At 45.0% G+C, this 26,301-nt stretch overlaps 1 protein-coding gene across 8 annotated transcripts in view; it reads right to left on the reverse strand.

Annotated features, from left to right (window-relative positions):
* The window catches only part of itpr3 (inositol 1,4,5-trisphosphate receptor, type 3), a 321,535-nt gene that overhangs the window by 44,000 nt on the left and 251,234 nt on the right, over positions 1-26,301 (reverse strand). For 6 of the 8 annotated variants that reach the window (XM_085910327.1, XM_085910318.1, XM_085910310.1 and 3 more), the window contains 5 exons: positions 16,771-16,854; positions 16,578-16,688; positions 9,294-9,486; positions 1,444-1,563; positions 1,183-1,358 (listed from right to left, as the gene is read on the reverse strand). In XM_085910327.1, the coding sequence (XP_085766453.1) occupies positions 1,183-1,358; positions 1,444-1,563; positions 9,294-9,486; positions 16,578-16,688; positions 16,771-16,854 (684 nt within the window). Of the gene's footprint in view, positions 1-1,182; positions 1,359-1,443; positions 1,564-9,293; positions 9,487-9,780; positions 9,816-16,577; positions 16,689-16,770; positions 16,855-26,301 lie in introns of those variants that run through there. The other 2 variants (XM_085910353.1, XM_085910344.1) reach the window with 2 other exon arrangements.

Genomic DNA, 26,301 nt, shown 5'->3' on the forward strand with positions numbered 1-26,301 from the left:
ACATTTTAGGCAATAGTCTACAATGATTTAGAATGGGGAAGTTGTTATCGCTTCCTACCGTGACGTCATCAACCAAGACATGGAGGGAAGAGGTGCGTGGCCCTATTCCTCATCATAAGTGCGTGTTTTAAAGTATTCTTTGTTTCATTTTTCACTTTGTATTCCTCCAAAATGAATGGATTAAATAAACTTCATTAAACTGATACAAAATACATAAACTGAGGTAGTTAATGAAAAGTGAACCATCCTCGGTTTAACATCCCTTTAACACTTGAATAGTTATTTTTTTGAAACTACATTTCCAACGTTTATTTGACAAATCAAGCTGTTTGAAAATTGGTATTTGGGAGAGTTAAGCAATTTCCAGTTATTTCAAGGTCCGTGCTCCGTCGAGTAAGATTATGAGTGATCTAGTAGCCCTGTACAAGATGGCCACCCTCAGATGAGGTCCCTTCATATTGGCTCATAGCGCCCATAAGCCATCTAGTGTTTGTATTTATTCATGGTATACAAGTGGCTCAGTTTTGTACACACCTCTGTAGCGAGTTGGAGTTGGAATAGTAGCGTTTCAAAACATCTTTATATTGATTTTCAGTTGAGTGACTAATTAGCATGGTTAGTTTATTTGGTATAGTTTGTCAAAGTATATAAATTAATTAGATCACCTGCTGCTGTCGATCACAGCCAAACCATCTACAACCCTCTCCTCCCTGCCCATCCAATGGTCCTCCAGGCAGCGTCCCCTTTGAGCGGCGTTTTCAAATTTTACTGATGGGTGGAGGAGGAGTCCGGTTGGGAGTGAAATACTCTTAAACAGCAAATGCACTTCTCATAGGTAAAACTCGAAGTAAAAGACTAAATTTTTAAGAATAATCTAAAACCCAACACCTGAGCAACTTGAAAAAGTCACATATTCCAATACTTTTACTCTCTAAAAGTGGGTGGGTTCAAACAAAAGGTGCTCTGTCCTCAGTTTAACATAACTGGATGTGAATGCCATTCATTGAAACCTGGACTTCTAAATGTTTTGTTTCATTCATCTTTTAATCTGAAACCTACATGTCTTTGGGAAACAAAACAACAAAAGAAATGACCTTGTCTTTGGAGGGGACTGTATACGGTCAGGATAGGCACATTAGACATTTTGGAGTCTTTTATCAGACATGATTTGGGTGGTCTTACATTGAGCGTGCCCAGAAGGATGAGTGTGTTCCCGATACCCAGGTGGTAGATAGACCTCAGGATGAGTGCTAAAGTCAGCGGCTGGAGGCCATAGCGCTGAGAGAGCAAGGCTAGCATGGACAGCCCGGTCAGAACCCAGAACAGCATCAATAGCAGAGAGTCATCGATGGCTCCAGCTGGTAGGGCGGAGAAGGGGTAGGAGATAAGCTTCTGGCTATACACACAGGACATGACACATCAACTGAAAATGCTCAATGGCACCTTGTCCTGAATCATATGGGTAGAAGAAGGCGATGATGAGGTTGATGAAGACAGCCAGGTTGAAGGAGATGGTGCCCCACAGTGTCATTCTCCTGGAGAACCAATAGAGTACTGGCATGCCTGCCACACACGTGTGTCATTTAAGCGTACACACAGAAATGGATGTGTGCATGCAGGCATGCTCATTTATGAGTGACTGCCATGGACGTAATAATCAGGATTATCTCTCGCATCGAATGTGAATGACTGAATTTATTTGTTTCAAACAATAAATCAATAAATCAAAGTAAAGTCATGTAAATTTTGACTTTGCATGAGACTAGCTATAAACAAAATACAATAATCAGAACATAAGGATCAGAGGTGCAGGTTTACACACCTGAAAAGGATTGGGAAGAAGTAGGACTTTAGTCCCACTCCCTATCCAATTTGAAACTTAACATTTTTAGTTACTGTAATTTCCGGACTATAAGCCGCTACTTTTTGCTCAAGTTTTGAACCCTGCGGCTTGTTGTACGGTGCGGCGTATCTATGGATTTTTCAAGATTTATGTGATGACTCGTAAAAAGGTTGTGGACCGCTGTTGGTGCTTTGCTAGGCGGAAGGATATGTGACACGGTCACTGGGGAGAAGAGTGGTATGTTTATCGCATGTCCATCCGCCAGGCAAATAGTGCCGTGAAATTGACACAAAGAAGAGACAGAACAAGATCAAGATGGACATTATTGAAGAAAGGAAGCTTTTATACACAAACCCTCATTATGGGGGACAAAAGAAATGCATGTGATGCCGCTTTGAAGTTAAAGGCAGTCGATTTGGATCTTAACGTCGGAACCACAGCTGGTCAGACACTGTAGAGGTCTCTTCCGGTCACTAGAGGAACTGGGTAGTGATGACATCTTGTTGCGTCACTCTTCTTTCTTTATTTCCCGGTCACGTCTACTCTAGAGCTATATGTGTAGCTCGCTAGTTTTATTTAACTTAGCGCTTTGTGCATGAATAAAATTAGCATGAACAGACCCTCATCATGGAAAACGCAAGAAGAAATGCATAAAAGCAACGGAAGAGAGACTGAGAAAGTATGTGGCGAAGTATATCTGACGCTATTCCAATCTGACACTGAGGAGGAAGACTTTGATGGTTTCAGTGCATAGGAGGAAGATGAAGACGGCTCTCAGTGACTTTTACTGGTATTTTTTTTTAACCAGTCCTGTTAGTGCTCTGCTATCGTGTTGCGACTTTGTTACCGCCGCGTCTCAGTGATTTTTACCAGTATGTTTTTTTTTTATCCAGCCCTATTAGTACTGTGTTATTTCCGTGTTGCTGCGGTATTACTGCCGGGTCACAGGCAGTGTTTGGAAAAAAATGTTAAGGTATGTTATTAAAACTTTAAAAAGGCTTTCTGTGTACCGTAAATCAACCGGAAATACCTCGCATGCACATGCGACTTGGTACGGTGCCTTTTCCCCTAATTTTTGCTCGTGCGACTTATAATCAGGCGCGGTTTATAGTCCAGAAATTACGGCACTACCTGTAACAAAGTAAAAACATTTCACATGTACAGTAAAAAAGACCAAACACATTTTAAGTAATGAATTTCATTGTGTTCATAACTCATCAGTGTCAGTTATTTAAATATATGAAGACAAGTTGACCTGTAACATCAGTACTGTCATGTATGCTCCGATAAATAGTTGTCTTGGCCCAGCTGGCGCGGGAGCATGCTAGTTTACAAAACGAGCCCTTGCGATCCTACCAAGGATAGCTAAATTCTTCCGAGCGGAAACAAGAGCTACAAATCGAAACAGAAAGTTGAGCCGCTAAAACGGACGTGGTCATCCTGATTTTGGGTCTCGGCCAAGTAGTTACCCTGCACCGGTTTCAGGTTGACTTTAAAGGGGCTGGCGCTCGCTAGAGACGAATCAATCTGAATGAGAGGTTGGTTGGGTAAACAGCGGTTAGTCTCGGACGAGTCTTCTTTCGCTCCAACCTGGAAACCTTCATCTCCCCATCAGGGCTGCGTTACAGCAACGGGGTTAAAGGAAATGTTCTAACCCTTAAAAACGGAGGGTTGGATCACTAAATAAAACAAATGCGGATTTAACACTTTAGATGTCATTTATATTACTTCACACAAAAACTACATCCATCTGCTCCTGGTTCGGCCAATTTAGAACCCAATTCGGCCCGCAAGTCAAAACATTTGCCCACCCCTGCTCTAGGCCCTCGTTAGTGCTCCCCACAAGATTGATATGAATGACACTTGTGTGCGGAGCTGAATGAACCAATCACAGTGAGGTCAATGGCTTTGGAGGGCGGGACATCGAACAGGTGAATTTGTCAAAAAGTGCATATTACAGGATGCACATATTGTCTGTCCAGAAAAAAAAGGCCTTTCTGCCAACACCGTGGCAGAGTGCATTTCCGTATTAATGAGATATTTTGAGTTGAGAGCAGAAGTAAAAGACTTCAAGGACGGTGTTCCTGTGCCAGGTGATCCCAAATGGCTCATGGCCTTTCTTGTTGAGATCAAACATGAGCTTAATGTACTGTATTGTAAGTTGGCTGCGCTTCCCAAAGGTGTCAATGACTGCCTGATGACACTGCGCCTGCCTCTTCCTGGCAAACACTTTGCCACACTTATCAGCACCTACGCCCCCACGATGACTAACCCAGACGATGTGAAGAAGAGGTTCTACGAGGACCTGACAGCCACGATCACTGCATTGCCCAGGGCAGATACGCTCATCATTCTTGGCAACTTTACTGCCAGAGTCGGCACTGACCACAAGTTCTGGGAAGGGGTCCTCGGCAAAAATGGCACGGGCAGCTGTGACAGCAATGGCACCCTACTGCTGGAGAACCTGTGCGTCACACGAGCTCCTGATCACCAACTCGGTTTTCTGCCTTCCAAAGCGCAACAGGACCTCCTGGATGCACCCTCGCTCAAGACATTGGCATCTACTGGACTATGTCATCGTCAGGCAAAGGGACAGACGGGATGTCAGGGTCACGAAGGCAGTGTGTGGTGCAGAGTGCTGGACTGACCACAGGCTCCTGGAATCAAAGCTGAACATCAAGATCTACCCTCCCAGAAGGCCTCAAGGTTCCAAACCCCCGAAGCGTTTGAACGTCTCCAGGCTCGCCGATGCCTCTGTGAAGCAATCCCTGGATGAAGAGCTCACTAGTAAACTAGAAGACCTGAAACCTTCAGGGAACGTGGAGTTTGACTGGGCTGCATTCAGAGACATTGTTCACACGGTTGCCTTCAAAGCGGTAGGACCTCCAGTCTGCAGGCAGCAGGACTGGTTCGACGAGAATGATGACCACATCAGAGATCTTCTCCAGGAAAAGAATTGCCTACACAGAGCCCACCTCAGTGATCCAACATCGCCTCAAAAACAGTCTGCCCTCAAGAACATCAAAGCAACCACCCAGCAAGAGCTACGTCAAATCCAGGAACACTGGCTTAGCAGGAAGGCTGACAAGAGCAAGAACTTCTACAGCGCCCTCTCCTCAGCTCTGATGGCAACACCCTGGTCACAAACAGAGAGAAGAGCTGAGCACTTCAGCGGCATCCTCAACCGCCCCTCAATCATCAATGATGAAGCCATTGCGTGCCTCCCTCAAGTGCCAGTCAACACTGCTCTTGATGAGCCACCAACTGAAGCTGAAGTCACCAAAGCCATCAGAGGACTTCCTAACGGCAAAGCACCTGGCTCGGATGTAATTCCAGCAGAACTCTATGTGGACCTTCCCTGACCAAACATCTGACAGATCTCTTTTGCACCATGTGGAGCCAAGGGAAGCTACCACAGGAGTTCAAAGATGCCTCCATCGTCCACCTATACAAGCGAAAGGGTAACCGGCAGGACTGCAACAACCACCGTGGCATTGCTGTGCTGTCTGTAGCAGGCAAAATCCTGGCCAGAATTCTCCTGAGCCGTCTGACAGAAGATCTTGAGCATGAAGTCCTCCTTCCAAAGAGCCAGTGCGGATTCAGGCAGGGTCATGGAACTGTTGACATGATCTTTGCTGCTCGCCAACTTCAAGAGAAGTGTCGTGAACAGAACGTCAGTCTGTACTCCACCTTTGTAGGTCTGACGAAAGCCTTCGACACTGTTTACCGTGAGGGGCTCTGGAAGATCATGTCAAAGTCTGGCTGTCTTTATCCAACATCTTTCTCCACATGGTCCACGAATTCCATGATGGAATGCAGGCACGAGTCCAAGACAACGGTGCATACTCTGAGCCCTTCCAGGTGGAAAATGGAGTCATCAGGGCTGTGTTCTGGCACCCACTTTGTTCAGCATGATGTTCTCAGCTATGCTGACAGACATACCGTTTTAGGGACATGGGAATAGACCTGCACTACCGCACCAATGGCAAGCTGTTCAACCTACGGAGACTACAAGCAAAAACTGGAGTGCAGACGACCACAGTCCACGACTTCCTCTTCACGGACGACTGCGCACTCAATGCATCCAGCCAGATGGAAATACAACTGAGCATGGACATCTTTGCCACAGCATGCTCTGACTTTGGCCTCACCATTAGCACAAAAAAAACAGAGGTGATGTACCTACCTGCTCCTGGAGCCCTTCACACTGAGCCCCTCATCAGCGTGAATTGTAAACATCTCACGGCAGCTGAAAAGTTCATCTACCTAGGTAGCACCCTGTCCCGTACGACCAATATAGATAAGGAAATCATGCACAGGGTGTGCAGCCTTCGGCAGACTCCGCAGCTCTGTCTGTGAACGTAAAGGGCTCAGCCTGCAGATCAAACTCAAGGTCTACTGTGCTGTTGTCCTCCCCTCCCTGCTCTATGCCTGTGAGACATGAACCACCTACAGCCGACATGCAAAGCAGCTCAATGCCTTCCACATGAGATGCCTCAGGAAGCTACTGAACATCAGATGGCAGGACAAGATCCCAGACACTGAAGTGCTCCACAGGGCAGAGAAAGAAAGCATCTATGCCATCCTCAAGCACTCCCATCTGAGATGGGCTGGTCATGTCTGCCGCATGCCAGATGAACGCCAAAAAGGCTTCTGTACGGCAAACTACATATTGGCAAGCGCTCTCGTGGCGGCAAGCGGAAGTGGTACAAGGACACCCTAAAGGCCAGTCTCAAAAGCTGGGGTCTAGACCCAGAGACCTGGGAGGCCGATGCCCAACACCAACCAAACTGGCGCTCTGCAGTCAAGCACGGCGTTGCAGACTTTGAAAAGTGACACATCCACGAAGCGGAACGGAAACGAAAACTTCCCAAAACCAAAGACAGTTCTTCCCTACCAACCAGCCATCAATCTTAACCTGCCCCCACAGCAACCGGTCATTCCGTGCAGGGATTGGCCTCATCGGCCATCTCCGCACACATAAGACACTGTGAAGTTACATGGTCATCTTCGAAAGCAAAGGACGAACATTAATGTACTGAACAAGAACCTACAAGGCCAGGGGAAACTTGTCAGTGCTGTCTAAGACAACGTGAGAGCATTCTGCACAAAACTTGTGTGATGGAAAGCCCGGCTTTCAAACCTTTGCCATTTTCCAGCATGCAAGGCACTCGTGAGAAGTATGTTGAAGCCATTTTGAAGCTACAGGAGGAATTTGATCACAGATTTGCAGACTTCACGACGCACAAAGGCACATTTAAAATTTTTGCGGACCCCTTCTCCTTTGATGTGCTTCAAATGGAGCTCATTGACCTGCAGTGCAACTCTGCAGTCAAAGCCAAGTTCAGGGAAGTGAGTGGAAAAGAAGACAAGCTTGGGCAATTTTTGAGAGTTGAGCCCCAGCTTCCCAGAGATTTCCCGAATGTTCAAGCGTACCATGTGTCTTTTTGGGAGTACATACTTGTGTAAGAAGCTCTTCTCCACCTTGAATGTCAATAAGTCCAAGTACAGGTCCAGACTTACTAACGATCATATTCAAGCCCTACTGAGGGTCTCCACTGCTTACTCCCCAAAGCCAAATGTGGCTCGGCTATGTAAGAAGAAGCGCTGCCAGGTCTCTAGCAGCAAGAAATAGGCAAGAGAAGCCATGTTCAGAACAGTTCATGTTCAATGTTCCATTCATGTTCAGAAAGTTAAAGGTTAAAGAACTGTTAATACAGACATTTGAAACTGAATAAAATAAGTGGTTTTCTCTCAGTCGATCGGTCAGCCAGTCAGTCAATATGTGGTTTCTTCAGTCGTCTATATCTGCTGTATGATCATTATTATTATTTTGTTTATTTATTACTGATTGATTTATTTTTCTTATTGATTTTTAAATTTATTTATTTAATTCATTATTTGGCAGCTCGGTGGCACACGTCCGCCTCACAGTTAGGAGGGTGCCCTCCCTGTGCCTGCATGGGTTTTCTCTGGGCACTCCGGTTTCCCCCCACATCCCAAAAGCATGCTTGGTAGGACAATTGATCACTCCAAATTGCCCCTAGGTGTGAGTGCAAGTGCAGTTGATTATTTGTCTCTGTGTGCCCTGCAATTGGCTGGCAACCGGTTCAGGGTGTCCCGCCGCCTACTGCCCAATGACTGCTGAGATAGGCTCCAGCACGTCCGCGACCCCCGGGGGGACAAGCGGTATAGAAAATGAATGGATGGATGGATAATTCATTATTTCTGTTAAGAATAGATATTTGAGAACATTGGAATGTTTTATCAGCGATTTTCTCATCAGCCAGTCAGTCAGTCAATTTGGTTTCTTCACTCGTCTGTATCTGCTGTATGATCATTATTATTTCATTTATTTATTACTGATTGATTTTTTTAATTAAATTTTTTATTTATTTATTTAATTCATTATTTTGTGTTAAAAATAAAGATATTTGAGTACATTGGAATGTTTTATCAGCACTTTTCTTGTGGAACTCCTGATGCGGCCAAGTCTCACCCAGACTGCCTCCAGTGGCCCCCAGGTAAATCGAGTTTGAGACCCCTGCTCTCGGGTTATTATTCTATCACTGGTGTTTACTTATTACTTTGAGGTCTCATTGAATGTATATAACGTCAAATAATTTAGAGTGAAGTCACACACTATCTAAGGCAGATTTGATAAGGCAATGGCATAATACAATGTTCTGTGCAATGAGCAAAACTGATGGGGCCTAAATTCCACGGGACATACCATATTAGTAGAGATCTTTGTTGGACTGAAAGTTTTTTTTAGTTTCCTCACATTCCAAAAGCATGCATGGTAGGCCAATTGACAGCTCTGAAATGTCAGTAGGTGTGATTGCGAGTGTGAACGGCTGTTGTGTGTGTGCCGAGATTGGCTGGCGACCAATTGAAGGTGTACCCTGCCCTGCACAGCTGGGATAGGCTCCAGCACACCCACAACCCTCTTGAGGGTAAACGGTTTGGAAGATGAATAATCATTCATTCATCTTCCAAACCGAACAAATTATTCACTCACATGCGACTGGAAAATCATTCACCTAAACACACTACAACGACTAGTCATAGTAGGTGAACACTTTTCCAGTCGCGTACGAGTGAATAATTTCTTGGTAGTGCATGAGAGATCATTCCAATAGTGTATGTGAATGAATTTTTTTTCTGTTGGCTATTAGTGTTCATTAGTACATGTGAAAACATTTTAATTGATTATATGAAAGTGTTTCAGTAAAATGTCTGAAAATGATTTGGTAGTGAATGAGATTAAAGATTAACCTTCCTGCGCACTGAGGTCCACTTAAATTTTGGAAACAGTAGTCAATCTGTTTAAGGTAGTGAGTGAGAGAGCATTTGAAAACTATCTCTGAAAAAAAACTTAAGTAAAAAAACGTCATTACTGTGTGAGACGTAATACTGAATAATGTCACTGACGGCCCCTCAGACTCACTCCGTAGCTTCTTTTGCCACTCCATCTCTCCATGCAGAAAGGCTGTCTGCTCGAAGAAGTGAGTCACCTTGGAGCCCTGCTCATCCTGTTCTGTCGTATTGAACACACGTATCTTGGATTCCTCTGTTAGGAATTCACAGATGGGATGGACGGGAAACACAATCTGCTCCATGCTGCGATCCTCTCGCACAATCTGCACGCACACATGCAACACACATCATAAGAAAGTGCTACTTGTGGGCAGAGAAAACAATGTTCCCACCTCCCACAAGCACAAAACACAGTTTGTTTATTGCTACATCATCAATTATTCATAAGCAAACAACAGGGAATGCAGGGTCCGGTGTTTAAAAATGAGAGGGGATTATTGTGTCAGTGATGTCATTGTAATTTCAAAATTTCAGTGGTGATTAATCAATTTTTTTTACGCTAGCCATGCAACAGAGATAAGCATCCAGAGAAAACAGCCCAAATCCACCCCACTCACCCCCTCAATGTCCATGATGAAGTTTGTGTCCATCGCTGCATTGATCAGAGTAAGTAATAATGGTGTCAACATCCATAACAACTTTTTGTGCATCCAGAAAAGGTTATGAGGCCACTTTTAACTCATGAATAATTTCAGTGGGTCAATACTTCTAGAATGGGTGCAACTACGTTGGATTATGGGGTATGTGTATGCCTTGTGGGGACATGGTAATTGCACATAATGAGGGTAAACTGCATCAGCCAAGTTAAGTCTGGTGTAATGCTCCTGATTCATATATTGGGGATGAGACGCTATTGCTACTAATAGTCTGCTGTAATTAGAGTTGGGTGTTGTTAGAGTGTTGCTCACTCTAACTTCTTTGCAAGAAGAGACAGCTTGGCTATTTTACACTTGCAAGCGGCGATGCCATCAGCACCCTGTGTTAAAAATTTTGTTCTGTGGGGAGCAGGGCCTCGTCAGATACTGGCACATTGGCAACAAGAGGAAAGCAAAAGCAATTGTAGCGAGCACTGCCGCTATAGATATGCTTGAAACCAGTCTGCCTTTGGTCTCTTGCAAGAGAGTATGTATTGAGAGAAAACAGGGTGGGGGTGACACAGACTTCGTGAACCCCTGGCATCTGGTCAAATCAGAGCAGATAAGGTCTTAGCAATTTTTTTTTACGATGTTTGGGAACAGAAGAAGTTTGATTGCTTCCTCTGTCGCTGGTCATTTAGTGCAGGGGGGTCTTAGCACTTTGTTTACGATGTTGTGGGAACAGATAGTCTACATTCCAACATAATCATACAATCAAGATAAATTTTCAACCCTAACAGGTGTCCTTAAAATAGTCAAGTCAAGTCAAGTTTTTATATAGCCCTAAATCACAAGCAGTCTCAAAGGGCTCTGTCCTCTGCATTTAACCCATCCCCATGTGATTTTGATCCATCCCCTGGGGGAGAGGGGAGCAGTGAGCAGCAGCGGCGCCGCGCTCGGGAATCATTTGGTGATCTAACCAATACTACTACTATGAGTTCATACATAGGATGTATCTAGTGAATATAGTCTACACTAGGCATTAAATTACAGAGGGAAGTGAAGCAGGAGTACATGGAAGGGGTAGTTTAATATAAATGAATAAATGAACAAATTTAACAGGAATATAAAACGGGGACACAAAGTATCAAAATAAACACTAGAAAATCCAATTTCTGGAGAAATTGCGTGTGAAGGCAATGAAACTGAATACAGTTGAGCCTCGGTTTTCGAACCCGGTTCTCAAACAATTTGGTATTCGAACAAAAAATTCACGATTTTTTGCTTCGGATGTTGGTCGAAATTCGGTTGTTGAACCTCACAAAATGAGCCGAGAGGACCCGCATGCCAACTGACTCTGTTCGTTCTTACATTCTCTTTACTCTCGGGATTGCATCAACTCTAATCATGCCTCCAAAGGAAGCAAGTGGGAGCAGTAAAGCCCTCCTAAAACACAAAGACGCTCCTAAAGCAATGCGACAGTGAACGCCCGGCGCGCTGCGGTTGCGCGATCGGACCAAATTATGCTCCCTGCGCACTGAGGTCCACTTAAATTTTGGCAAGTCCATTAGGACTTTAAAAATATTTTCTAAATTTTAGCGATTGTTCTGTCACAATAATGCGACCAGCGCGGTGCAGTTGAGCCTTCGGTGGCGCGCTACGGTTGCACGTTCGGCGGTGCGCTGCAGTTGAGAGATCGGACAAAATTAAGCTCCCTGCGCACTGAGGTCAACTTGAATTTTGGAAAGTACATTAGGACTTTAAAAATATTTTCAAATTTTCAGGCTCTGTCACAATAATGCGACCAGCGCGGTGCAGTTGCGCGATTGGAAAGATTAACCTTCCTGCGCACTGAGGTCCACTTAAATTTTGGAAAGTACATCAGGACTTTTAAAATATTTTCTAAATTTCAGCGACGGCTCTCTCACAATAATGCGACCAGTGCGCGATCGGACAGAAATGCGCAAATGAAAACATGCTTAAAAAAGGCAGGGGGTTTTTTTTGGACCGGATAATTTTTTTTCCATCATTTGTCATAGGAAAACATGATTCGGAATTGGAACGATTCACTTCTCGAACAACCTTCTGGAACGGATTGTGTTCGAAAACCGAGGCTCCACTGTACATTCTTACGGAATGCTGCAGAATGATGTTGAAATGAGTTGAATTACTTGAGAAATGTAGAAATGAGAAGTGTAAGACAAAATTTTGGAGAATTCAGGGTGAATTTCAAAATTGAAAATTTGGAATTATTGGTAAGTGGTAAGTTGTGGAATAGGTAGGCAAAAGATGAACAGGTCAAAGTTGGAATAAGTTCAATTGGTTGAAAATGTAGAAATTAGAAGTAAAAAACGAAATTTTGTGAAATTTTGCAGACATTTTAAACGTGAAAATGTGAAATATTTTTACTTTTTACTATTTTTACTAATTTTGGGAATGTCAAGAATCTTCCTTAATGTGAATTGAATCTGCTGAATGATGTGAATTTCAAACTGGAGCGATTTAGATGTGAGATGTTGGATGTGCCTTTAAGAACAAAGAGGGAAACATTTGTTGTAAATTTGTTGTAAATTTGCGAAAAGGAAGATTTTTGGAATTAAAAAAATGCAAGCACCTCTCGCGTTAATTTTTGGAATATGTCGAAATTGGAATGGAGTGAAACGGATGAATTATGTGGAAGGAGTAGTAGGACATAAAAGTAAGGAGAAGAAAATAGAAGAACCAGAAAATGCAATTTCTGGAGAAATTGCATATGAAGGTGAAGAAGCTAAATAGATACTTGGGGGATGTTGCAGAATGATGTTGGAACAGGTTGAATTAGTTGAAAAATGTAGAAATTAGAAGGGAGAAACATTGTTGTTTTGTTAATTGGAAATGTTGCATTTTTGGTAGGTGGGAAGTTGTGGAATTAATAGGCAAAAGATGAACGGGTTGAATCGGTCAAAAAATGTAGAAATTAGAAGGGAAAAATAAAATTTTGGAAAAATTGGTGTGAATTTCAAATTAAAAATGTGGATTTTTTTGTTAAGTGGGAAGTTGTGGAATAGGTAGGCAAAAGATGAACAATTTAAAGTTGAAATGGGTTCAATTGGTTGAAAAATGTAGAAGTTAGAGCAAATGTTGGATGCCCTTAGAGAATGAAAAGGAATTGAAAAAAAAACTCCATCCATCAATCCATCCATCCATCCATCTTCTTCCGCTTATCCGGAGTCGGGTTAGGAGGGACTCCCAGACTTCCCTCTCCCCAGCCACTTCATCCAGCTCATCCCGGGGAATCCCAAGGTGTTCCCAGGCCAGCCGAAAGACATAGTCTCTCCAGCGCGTCCTGGTCGTCCCCGGGGTCTCCTACCAGTGGGACATGCCTGGAACACCTCCCCAGGGAGGCGTCCAGGAGGCATCCTGATGAGATGCCCGAGCCACCTCATCTGGCTCCTCTCAAAGTGGAGGAGCAGCGGCTCTACTCCGAGTCTCTCCCGGATGACCGAGCTTCTCACCCTATCTCTAAGGGAGAGCCCGGACACTCTGCGGAGGAAACTCATTTCAGCCGCTTGTATCCTGGATCTCGTTCTTTCGGTCACGACCCATAGCTCACAGGTGAGGGTAGGAGCGTAGATCGACCAGTGCGCTGGAAGCTTAGTTTGGTCCAATCACGCAACCGCTGCGCGCCGGGTTTCTCACTGTCGCATTGCTTTAGGAGCGTCTTTGTGTTTTAGGATGGCTTTACTGCTCCCACTTGCTTCCTTTGGAGGCATGATAAGAGTTGATGCAATCCTTGGAGTGATTAAAACGTAATAACGAATGGAGTCAGTTGGCATGCGGGTCATCTCGCGAGGTTCGACAACCGAATTTTGTCCGACATCCAAAGCAGAAAAATAGATAGATAGACAGAGACAGACAGACAGACAGACAGACAGACAGATAGATAGATAGTCTGCTTTATTGTCAATTTCTTCACATGTTAAGACACGGTGAAGATGGTGACTAGACACATAACACAACACATACAGCAAATAGCACGAAGAGTAAAAACGAATAGACAAGAGCGATGAATAAGTAATAAGCAAATAACCCAATAAATAAACAATAAAGAAATAAATAGACAAATAAGAGGAGCAAAATGGAGCAAGCCTGCATACAGCAGACAGCCAGAATATAGCGCAAAAGAACACGACGTTATGCAGCCGAGGGTGGAGGGGGGAGAGAATTCAGGATCCTGACAGCTTGGAGTACGAAGCTGTTGGTGAGTCTGGTGGTGTGGGAGCGCAGGCTTCTGTACCTCTTCCCAGAGAGCAGAAGATCAAACAAAGAGTGAGCGGGGTGACTCACATCACACACAATCGCGGTTGCCTTGCGGGTGAGACGGGAGGTGTAAATGTCCTTCAGGGAGGGGAGTGAATCCCCAATGATCTTACCAGCAGTGTTCACTATGCGCTCCAGAGCCTTCATGTTGTATTCAGTGCAGCCACCACCCCACACAGAGATACAACTGGAGAGGACGCTCTCAATGGTGCCACGGTAGAATGTGGTCATGACGGCAGGAGGAGCACTTGCTCGCCTGAGTTTCCGCAGAAAGTACAGGCTAAGTACTGTACGAAAAGTACTGAGCTTTCTTCGCCAGCGACGCAGCGTTGGTGGTCCAGGAGAGGTCCTCACTGATGTGCACCCACAGGAATCTGGTGCTGCTCACTCTCTCCACCACAGCACAGTCAATGGTCAGCGGCAGGTGTTGGGTGTGACCCTTCCGGAAGTCAACAACAATCTCCTTGGTCTTGCTGACGTTCAGCAGGAGGTTGTCCCTGCACCACGTGGCCAGAAGGTCGACCTCCGACCTGTATTGAGTCTCGTTGCCCCTGGTGATGAGACCCACCACAGTCGTGTCGTCGGCATATTTCAGCACGCTGTTGCTGCTGTAGGTTGCATTGCAGTCATGCGTCAGCAGGGTGAAGAGCAGCGGACTGAGCACGCAGCCTTGAGGGGCCCCGGTGCTCAGCGTAATGCTGCCGGAGACATTGTCGCCAACACGTACTACCTGAGGCCTCTGACAGAGGAAGTCCAGTAGCCAGTTGCAAAGGTAGGTACTGAGGCCCAGCTTGTTGAGTTTGCAGATGAGACGCTGTGGAACAATGGTGTTGAATGCAGAACTGAAGTCTACAAACAGCAATCTCACATACGAGTCTGTTCTCAAGGTGGGTGAGGGCAGAGTGGAGGGCAGAGCAGACGGCATCCTCAGAGGACCGATTGGCTCGGTACGCAAACTGGAAGGGGTCTATGGTGGGGGGAAGAACAGATCTGATGTGCGCCAGAACAAGCCGCTCAAAGCACTTCATAACGATGGGTGTCAGTGCCACAGGGTGGTAGTCATTGAAGCAGGAAGGAGCAGGATTTTTTGGCACAGGTATGATGGTGGCAGCCTTGAAACATGACGGGACGATGGCCTGCTGCAGGGAAATGTTAAAGATGTCCGTGAAGACATCCATCAGCTCCTCAGCGCATTCCTTCAGCGCTCAACCCGGGATGTTGTCCGGGCCCGCCGCCTTACGGGTGTTGATAGCGGCAAGCGTCCTCCTCACGCTAACGGCAGAGAGGCACAGGGGCTGCTCGTTCAGAGGGGGAGGGGTCTTCAGCGGGCAAGTGCTGTTCTGAGCGTCGAAGCGAGCAAAGAAGCAGTTCCGTTCGTTGAGCAGAGGGACGTCGCCCTCACAGCTCTGCGGCGTGATGGTCTGACTGCCTTGCCACAGGCTCCGAGCATCCCTACTGTCTCTGAAGTGGGCGGTAATCTTGGAAGCATCTCGTCTCTGCTTTTTGCAGATAACGTAGTGCTGTTGGCTTCTTCAGGCCGTGATCTCCAGCTCTCACTGGAGCGGTTCGCAGCCGAGTGTGAAGCGGTCGGGATGAGGGTCAGCACCTCCAAATCCGAGTCCACCCTAACCCTAACCCTCTCCGGATCGGGGATGAGATCCTGCCCCAAGTGGAGGAGTTCAAGTATCTTGGGGTCTTGTTCACGAGTGAGGGCAGGATGGAGCGCGAGATCGACAGGCGGATCGGTGCAGAGTCTGCAGTAATGCGGACTCTGTACCGGTCCGTCGTGGTGAAGAGAGAGCTGAGCCAAAAGGCAAAGCAGCCGAAATGAGTTTCCCGCGCAGGGTGTCCGGGCTCTCCCTTAGAGATAGGGTGAGGAGCTCGGTCATCCGGGAGAGACTTGGAGTAGAGCCGCTGCTCTTCCACGTGGAGAGGAGCCAGATGAGGTGGGTCGAGCATCTCATCAGGATGCTTCCTGGACGCCTCCGGTAGGAGACCCCGGGGACGACCCAAGATACGCTGATTAGAGACTATGTCTCTCGGCTGGCCTGGGAACGCCTTGGGATCCCCCAAGGTGAGCTGGATGAAGTGGCTGGGTGAAAGAAGTCTGGGAGTCCCTCCTAAATCTGCTGCCCCCGCGACCCGACCCCGGATAAGCGGAAGAAGATGGATGGATGGGATGGATGCTTGTCACTCCCGAGCGGATCGTTTGTTTGACCGTCATAAAATTATAAAAATATAAGCAGAAGAAGATGGATGGATGGATATATATATATATATGCTATATATATACATACAGCCAGCCTGCTAGCTCGTTAGCATTTGGCTTAAGCAGCTTGCTAACAGTGATGAACCGACAAAGACAAGACGTCCCAATCCTCCTTGGTCTTGGGTCTCGCACCTTGGTCATAGGTGACTCCATAACCCGCAACATCACGCCTAAAAATCCAGCCACAGTAATGTGTATACTACATTAGTACCTCTATTTGAGCAGTGAGCATGTCATAATACTCCAGCGGGTCTTGTTCCAAAACAGCAGTTGGTATTGATGACTTCAACATTTGAGACAGCGGACGATTGTTCAAATTTAACTGGCAAAACAAATCCAACAACAATCAATCATGAAACAAAGTCGATCAATGTTGACGGTATGTAAGGATTAGTTAAATTGACCATGGAGGAGATGCCTTCTTCGCCTTCTTTGCTCTTCTTTGGAGGCTTCAGAAGGTTCTGCAACACCTTGTTGTGTCGGGCCAGCTGCAAACAAACATTACACATTGAGTATGTTTACATGCAATCAATATTTGGGTAAGATCCAGCATTCAGGTTTCTGAAACAATTGGAATAACCGTTCACATGCCTCATCAGACAGATGAATGTTGATGCGCATTAATGTTACGACGCAAAGTGATGTAATTTACGCTTATATGTATATATATATATATATATATATATATATATATATATATATATATATATATATATATATATATATATATATCCCTATTTTGGATTTAGGGAACCATTCCACCCATAATTTGGCGAGTTGGATCACAGCAATGCCGAAGCTACGGGATCTGGCTTGGGTTGGAGTCCCAGTGTGTTAAGGTTTGTCTTCGACCCCAAACGCACGACACAACGGAAATGAGATTTAGCCTTCAAAGGCGTGTTTATTTCTCAAAGTACAAGACAAGTCAGTCTAGGAGAACTCAGGAAATAAAGGCAACAAAGGTAATTCTCTTTAGTCTCTTGAAAAATCCACACAGGAAAAACTCGGGGGGGGGGGGGGGGGGGGGGGGGGGGGGGAAATAGACTTGTAATCCACAAAAAGAAATCCACAGAAAGTCAGGTGAGAGGCTTGTAATCCAAATCAAGAAGGAATCCAGCAGCAGCAGCTAGAGAGAGATCCTCACACTGGAGCTGACAACACGAACCTGCAACTGGTGACTGGGAAGCAGGCAGCTATATACCAGCCCTGCTGATCTGATAAGCTGCAGGTGGTTGATTGCTGATTGGCCTCAGGTGCGAGATGAAGCACCTCTGGTCCTGGAAGGAGGCTTAGAGAGGCGGGTCCTAACACAGTAGAAGGAATGTGCTAAGAAACACAGAGCTTCTTTTTTGTGATTCAAAGAAGAGTGTAGATTTTTCTTTGTTCGTTTTTCCGAGCCAAAGAACAGTTTGGGTCCAAGACCCAGTGGAAGGAACGGGTTAGAAAAGACAGAGCTTCTTTTTCTTAATTGGAGAAGGGCGTAGATTCTTTTTTGTCCGTTTTTTCCAAGCTGTTTGGAAGGGTTTTACACCCATCCTAGATAGACCTAAAAGTAAAAAAGCGCTAAGTTGTGTGGTTGAGTGTGTGACTGGTAGGATAATTTGACTAAGAGGCAATTGTTGTTGAACGGTCAATTTAAACCTGCATTGAGGATGCTCAAAGAAAGAAATAATTTTTTTTTTGAATCCTGAAAACAACAAGTTAAGATGGGAAATAAAAACGGTAAATCTCTAGCTCTTGAAGGAGATGAGAAGTACATAGCGAGTAGATTTCTTAATTGTATGTGATACATGCCAAAGTGGAAGAAAAAGTATGGAGTGGAAGGGAAGTTGAAAGTTGAAATGTGGAAAATAGTGGTTGACGATTTGGAGGAGAGTGTGGCTAGGAAGACAAAAGGACTGAGAAAGGGAAGAAAAGTGAGAGAATTGGATTGTGCTAAAGTGTGGTTGAAAGCTTCACAAGAGAGAAGCAAACAAATTCAAAAGACAAAAAATATAAAGGTGAAAAGTGATGAGGCCGCAAGTATGTTTGTCAGGCCGGAAGACAATGAGGCTACAGTGCGCAGGCGCGCTGTCTCAGCCGCAGCTCAAGCCGCAGCTCAAGCAGAGGAGCAAGAAGAGCTTTCCGCTCCTATGCAAAACTTGTATCCAAATTTAACAGACCTGCACCCTCCCCCCATACAATAGCAAAAAAGGTCAGGGTCACGTCATTAGAAGTCCTGTACAAACAAGAAGTATGACCAATGCTGCTAGATTTTCTCAAACTTTAGACAATGCTGATGTGTGCCCAATGATACAGGTGCCAAACCCTATTGTAGAGGAAGGCTACCCTCTACATACATATGTTTTTTGGCCATGGACTTTGGAAGAGGCAAGAAAAGCAGTTGAAGGGATTACTCCTGTTGCAGAAGACCCAAATAAATGGGCAGAAGACATGGCTGGAATCATACATTCCTATAGACTGAATGGGCATGAGGCAGGAGAAGCTGCAATGTCTTCTTTGGGAAAAGACTGGGCCAAGGTTAGAGGAAATTATACAGGTAGAAATAACCAAGGGCCTTTCCCCTATCTTGTTGAGGGAAATCAATTGAGAGGGGAGTATGCAGCACAATGAAATGATCTTGTGCAAAGAGTGCGAACTGTATTTCAAAGACGAGCGAATTATGGTCATTTAGCAGGGATAAAACAGAAGCCTGGGGAAGATACTGATGATTTTCGCTTGAGATTTGAAAAATAATTTAGGGTGCATAGTGGCATCCCATTCAATGATGCAGCTGAGAGTGCTTATCGGCAACAGCTTAAAAATGCACTCCTCACTGGTTTCCGCCCTGAAATAGGCAATTGGGTGAGGAAACACATGGTGGAAGTGGACACTGCTAGTGTTACAACAACCATGCAGTGGGCCAGACATGCTGAAAAAGTGATCAAAAACGGCAAAAGTTCTGATGTATTTCATCTCGACGATGATGATGATGACCTAGATGAAGATAAAACAGTCTTCTTCCGAGGCTCCCAACGGGGCAGAGGAAGAGGTCAAGGCCAACAAGGTCGCAGGCCACCGTACAATTCAAAACCCCCATCAGATTCTGACAACTGTTGGAACTGTGGGAAACGAGGACACTTTGCAAGAGAGTGTCGCCATGCAAAACAAGACCAATCAAAGGGTGGAGGAGGGGGCAGAGGAAAAGCCAAATTCTCAGCATGACTAGATTCCTCCCCTTTGACCTCTTGTGCTCCTACAGAGGAAGAAATAGTAGATGTCCATACAGCATGGGACATTTTGAGTACATTAAAAGAAAAACCACATGTTACCTTAAACATTGGAGGAAGTGATGTAGAGTTTTTGTATGATACCGGGGCTTGTAAAACCGTAATAGAAACTAAAGTCCCTAATCTAAAGGCCTCCCAAAATACTATTTGGGTGAAATCTGCTGATGGGCAGGTACACAAGGAGAGTATCTCCAACCCAGTTGAAGTAAGAGATGATGAAACTGGAAACATGGCTTCAGTCTTGATTGTCCTATCCCCAAAATGCCCCATAAACCTGCTGGGTCGAGATCTGATGACTAGATTGGGAATTGCAATAATTCTAGTAAAGGATGGCATGCGAGCATGTAGAGTGAGAGATGTTGATGTATACGCTGCAAAACCAGATGAACAGATTTGCTGTTCGTATGACATCTCTGCTGAACAGAATCCCAAGCTACCAAACTGTTTACTGAGTGAACCTCGAAAGCAATTGTCACGACCTAAATCGGAAATGACTTGTAATCAATTACATATCACCATGAATATTCTCACTGATCCACAAGATGAATATATTGAAAGTTTTCTCAGTGACACAGAAGTAACCTTAACAGTCACTGCTCTGTACACTGATCGCAGGTCATTTGCAGCTCCTGCTGTGCTCCTGCCCACTCCTCAGAAAGACAAATACAAGTTGTTGGCTGTACCCCACATTTCATTGTTTAAACCTCACAGTATAACATGGGCAGATGTGGGTTGCCGAATTCAACTTGCCAAATCTGTCACTGATTGAGAGGACAAAGGTAATGGGTGGAGCTACAGTACCAGTTGTGACATGTGGAAGCAAACAGTGTGTGAAGTGGCTCATGGAAGGGCATGCGCTTATGCACTTCCCTGACTAGTTAAAGTTTGTTTGACTGAGATGGAGGAAAGGGAATTGGCTGAGCTTCCTGAAGAACTATGGACAAAGAGCCCATCTGATGTAGGACTTTTAAAGTCCATTCCCCCAGTACAGATCAAACCAAGATCAGAGTGGCGTCCAAGAGTTAAGCAATATCCTTTAAAACAAGAGGCAATAAATGGGATTGCCCTTGTTATAAATGATCTTTTGTCAGGAGGAATCATTAGGAAGTGCTCAGATTCTCCTTGCAACACTCCTATTTTTCCAGTCCAAAAGGCCAGCAAGATTGATTGGCGAATGATACAAGATTTACGAGCAGTAAATGAAGCAGTACAGACAAGAGCACCTAATGTGCCTGACCCGCACACACTTCTGAACCCTTTAAAACCCAACCAGAAATTTTTCACAGTAATTGATCTTAGCATTGCATTTTTCTCAGTGCCAATCCACCCAGAATCACAGTTCTGGTTTGCGTTTACCTTTAAAGGACAAGGTTATACGTACACCAGATTGCCACAGGGATTTGCTGATTGTCCAACTATTTTCATTCAAGCTATCATGGCATGTTTGGCTGATTTTCACATTTCAAACAAAAGCCATCTTCTAGTTTATGTAGATGATCTCTTGATAGCCTCTGAAACTGAAGCTGCTTGCAAGGAAGACTCCTTAGCTTTGTTACACAATCTCTGTAAAATAGGGAATAAAGTAAGCAAAAATAAACTACAATGGGTCAAACAGGAAGTGAACTATTTAGGTCACACGTTGTCAGCTGCTGGAAGACAGATACAGAAAACCAGAAAACAAATCATTGCAGATGCACCAAAACCTGAGACAAAAAAACAAATGTCATTTTTGGGGCTCTGCAATGACTGCAGAGCATGGATCCCACATTATGCAGAAAAGACGCAACCACTGCTGAATATTGTGCATGGAGTCCCCATGGCAATGACAGAAAAAATAATATGGACACCAGTAGCGGAAGATGCTTTTGTAGTACTGAAACAGGCTCTGATGGAAACTACAACTCTTATCTTACCAGACTACAATAAAACCTTTGTGCAAACGGTAGACTGCAGGAATGGTTTTATGACCTCAGTGTTGCTGCAGAGTCATGGCAGTAAACTAAGACCAATTGCATTTTATTCAATAAAATTGGATCCAGTGGCTCAATCATTACCAGACTGTGTCCAAGCAGTATGCGCAGCAGCGCTTACAGTGACACTATCCGCAGATGTGGTCCTTTTCCACAAAATGGACTTGCTGGTTCCACATGCTGTAGATGTGTTGCTACTGCAAAGCAAAATGAACTTTTTGTCACCCGCCAGACACCTATCCTACACTGATACACTTCTGTCACAACTGCATATTGTGATAAAGAGGTGCACAGTCCTAAATCCAGCACCATTGATCCCGTTGCCAGGGGATGAAACCCCACATAACTGTTTAGATGCTACAAAACATCTACAGCTACCCAGACAAGATTTATGTGACCCACCACTTGATAAAGGGGAAAAGTGGTTTGTGGACGGATCATGTTCAAAGGATCCTAAAGGGAACAATCAAAGTGGTTATGCAATTGTGAAGTTGCCAAACCAGATAATTGAAGCAGAAAAGCTTCCATACAAACGGTCAGCGCAGGCTGCTGAGCTAATTGCACTGACGAGAGCTTGTCAATTAGCAAAAAATAAGAAAGTCACTGTATACACAGACAGTCAGTATGCGTTTTCTACTCTGTTCTATTTTGCAAAACAATGGGAGCGCAGGGGGATGACAATGTCAACCGGTAATCCGGTTACCCATGCCTCCTTGTAAAAACATGTTGCAGGCCATCCGTTTACCTGCTAAACTTGCCGTGTGTAAATGTGCTGCTCACACCACAGGCGCAGATGAAGTCTCAAATGGAAACAGATTTGCAGACAAAATCGCTAAAGAAGCAGCAGCAGGGAAACATGGTCATGAGTTTTTTTTTAATAGATTCAGGGGACGCGCAACTCATAGATAAAACTATACTGACAGACATGCAGGGCAATGCTCCAATGGTGGAAAAACGAATGTGGACGACAAAAGGTGCAGTTGTGGATACAGATAATATCCACCGCATCAATGACAAATCTGTTTTACCAAAAGCACTTTTTAAGGCAGCAGCAATTGCGACACATGGGCCTTGCCATGTGTCGACAGGAGGGATGAGGTCCATCATACATCAACGATTCACTACCTTTGGTTTAGATGCTTACTTAAAAAAAATTGTAAAGCATGTCCTCTTTGAGTGAAACATAATCCACAAGGAAACATGAGACCTAAGAGAGGTTCATTTCCAAAACCGTCTTACCCATTTCAAATCATGCAGATGGATTTGATCAAACTCACACAAAGTGGACCACACAAATACTGCCTAGTGATGATTGATGCATTTTTCCAAATGGGTTGAAATAGTTCCATCTAAACGAGCAGATGCCTTAACAGTGGCAAAAGCCATTTGCAAAACCGTCATGGCATCCCGCAGATCATTTACAGTGACAATGGTCCACACTTTGTAAACCAAGTTGTACAAAACATGGCTGTACACCTTGGGATAACGTTAAAGAAACCACTGCGCTTGGCACCCATCCAGTGCAGGCCTGGTTGAACGAGCAAACGCTACTATCAAAAGCAGGTTGAAAAAATGCATGGAATCAACAGGCAGAGCCTGGCCGGAGTGCCTAGACTTGGTGAAACTCTATATGAGAATCACCCCCACTTCAGAAGGGCTAACACCTTTTGAAATAATCCATGGGAGATCATATAGACTACCTGTGTTCCCTGCAGATTTGCAAAAAGCAGATGAAGAACAGTCCTTGGCAGATTACATGATCAGAACGCTCAAAATGAAAGATGTGTCAAATGCAAATTTACTGCCGCCTGATCTTCCTTCCCCACAGGTTGACAACCTCATCAAGCCAGGAGACTGGGTCTACATCAAGGTCATCAAAAGAAAGAACTGGGCCAGCCCACGGTGGGAGGGACCATTCCAAGTCTTGCTGACTACCCCCACTGCAGTAAAGTTTGCTGAACGGTCCAGCTGGATTCACCTCAGCCACTGTAAGTAGCAGAGAGTGCTGGACCCCTCATTTGGAATGGTGGGGAAGACCGACTTCAAAGGGGCTACATCGGTAAGGGTGGGGCGTCTCAATGTTGGTGAAGAATCCAGCGATCCCCACTCTGCTAGGCGAGGAGATGTCCCGGTGTCTCTGCCATCCTAGTAGCAACGGAATTCCATATGCCAGGTGGACTCAATGCTGCGCTGTGGTTGGAGTGTGCTTTGGTTTGTGGGCGCATCTGAATGAACCAATGGACAGTGTCATTCGTGGAAGAAGATGGTGACATGATGAGAATTTCGAGGACTGGTCATGGGACCCCAGAAACACATACGAAACCAACGCTTGGTACCGGTATGTGAAGTTCACTGTGAGAGCTCACACACAGGAGGGAAGCTATGTGTGTTCCAAACTCCCTCCTTCCTCCACACAAGTTCACTTGGAGGCCAGAGCAATGAATGTCACTGAAGCAAAATGTATGGCATCCATGGGAGGAATTGGATATCAACACCGTGCTGTCACAGTCAGTGATGCCGACCCTTTCAGCCCTGGACTTGCAGACGGTACCTGTGATCAGCTTTTCTGGACAAATCTCAATGTGACTGTTAAAGGACGAACATTGCCGCAAGTGGCCTACACAGAGAGACCAGCTGGAGTGAACTACACATGTTACATCCAAGAAAACGAGACCCACAAATGCATCAACGACGACTGCTCTCCAGGAAGAAACTGGATGGGAGCTTTGGACATCACCACTGAGTGTCAGGATAAGAGAGCCATTTCGAGTGGTGAGGGATCTCCCACCGATATGGCTGCACCATCAAACGGGACCTACTTCATACAGAATGGCTGGTGGTTTTGTGGTCACAAGGTTTATCCAATGCTGCCCGCCAACTGGACAGGAGTGTGTGCACCAGTGAGGGTAACTGACCACACCTGAAGATGCCGCATCATCAGATGACAACGACACAACTCATCTGGACGTCGACGAAGGGTTATTGTGACCTTTGACCCTCATGATCCTGTCTAGGGTCAGTGATGGACAAAACAGAGCGATTCGGGCTATTGAACAAATGGTCTTGCAAAACAGGATGGTTCTGGACTTGATGACTGCAACACGAGGGTTCCAGCAAGGAAGCAGATCCACCATCGACAGCGTCGCCGCCCCCAGTTCAAATAGAGGCAGAATAATCCTCTTCCCCCTTGGTGGCCAGGTAGTCTACCCTGGCCACTGAAGACTGAAGATGACAACCGCGCGGCAGACATTTCCAGGTTCTCCCTCGACGAAGCAGTGCTACAAAAGGGGGTGAGAATTGTGCTCACCCTCCAACAGTGGGCGTGCCAAGCCCCCGACGGCTGAACAATTACGAGCAATTTTTGTCTTGACTGTTGTTATTGATAACATTCTGGTCGCCTAAGGCAGAGGGACCGTGTGAGACTTTTCCTGCATTATAACATCTTGCCGCAGGTTTTTCACTCACACACTAAAATTGATCTACGTAGATTGCGATGATGTTGTTTAGCCGTACATATTCTACAGAAACGTAATGATTTGGCCATCAAAAATGCTTCGCAAGTGATGGGTACAATGATGTGCTGTTTCTGTGTTTTGATTTTTTTTTTTGTTTTTCTTTCTTCATTATATTTTTTACTTATGTTTGATTGATCGGGGTGTGCATAATCATATGATAAACAGGAGGGATATGTTAGGGTTTAGAAACTATCTTGATCGTATGATTATGTTGGGATGTAGACTAGAATGATTAACTTTGTTTAAACCTTTTACCTTTCCTTGACTCGGAAAAGTTTAACCATTCAGTTGTTGAAACTTTCCAAATGGTGTGGAAACATCCTTGCTTAGTTAGTTATCTAAAATGCTCAACTAGGTTTTATTTCCACGGCCTCATAAAACAATGAACTGGGACCCTCTGCACTGATTAACCAGTTGCTGAGGTGACCACCAAACATGTCCAATGTCACCCCCACCCTACTTGTTCTCAATAAATATGCTCTTGTAAGAGACAAACGGCAGAGTTTGTTCGAACATTGCTGTACCTACAGTAACGGACGGGCTCTCCACTTGCAAGTACTTAAAAGGCATACTGTCTCTCGTGTGGTTCTTGCAAAATAAGTTAGAGTCAGAACATTTCTAACACCATCTGTGTCACTCCAATTCATTAAATTCATCGATTGTCCTTTATGTAAACAATCAAAGTCAAAGTCAGCTTTTTGTCAATCACTTCACATGCAAAGACACACAGAGATCGAAATTGCGTTACCCACTATCCCACAGTGACAAGACATATAACAAAACATCCCAAAAAACAACACAAGAAGTAAAAACAAGAAGGCACAAACAATGAATAAACAAGAGCGACAAATAAATATAAATAAACAAATAAGAGGAGCAAAAATGGAGCGTATGCGCCGCGTATGCGCCGCGTATGCGCCGCGTATGCGCCGCGTATGCGCCGCGTATGCGCCGCGTATGCGCCGCGTATGCGCCGCGTATGCGCCGCGTATGCGCCGTGTATGCGCCGTGTATGCACCGCGCCGCTGACGTCGGAGTTAGACGCTCCCAAGTTGCATTTCTAATGATTCCACAGACCCATATAACGATATATAAAATATATTTCAAATAACTATCATATTACAACAATATTATCAAACCACCTGTGTCACTCCTAATCATTAAATCAAATTCCTCGTACT

Source organism: Syngnathus leptorhynchus, chromosome 1, assembly GCF_054491065.1.
Source record: "Syngnathus leptorhynchus isolate UIUO chromosome 1, UIUO_Slep, whole genome shotgun sequence".
Lineage (NCBI taxonomy): Eukaryota > Metazoa > Chordata > Actinopteri > Syngnathiformes > Syngnathidae > Syngnathus > Syngnathus leptorhynchus.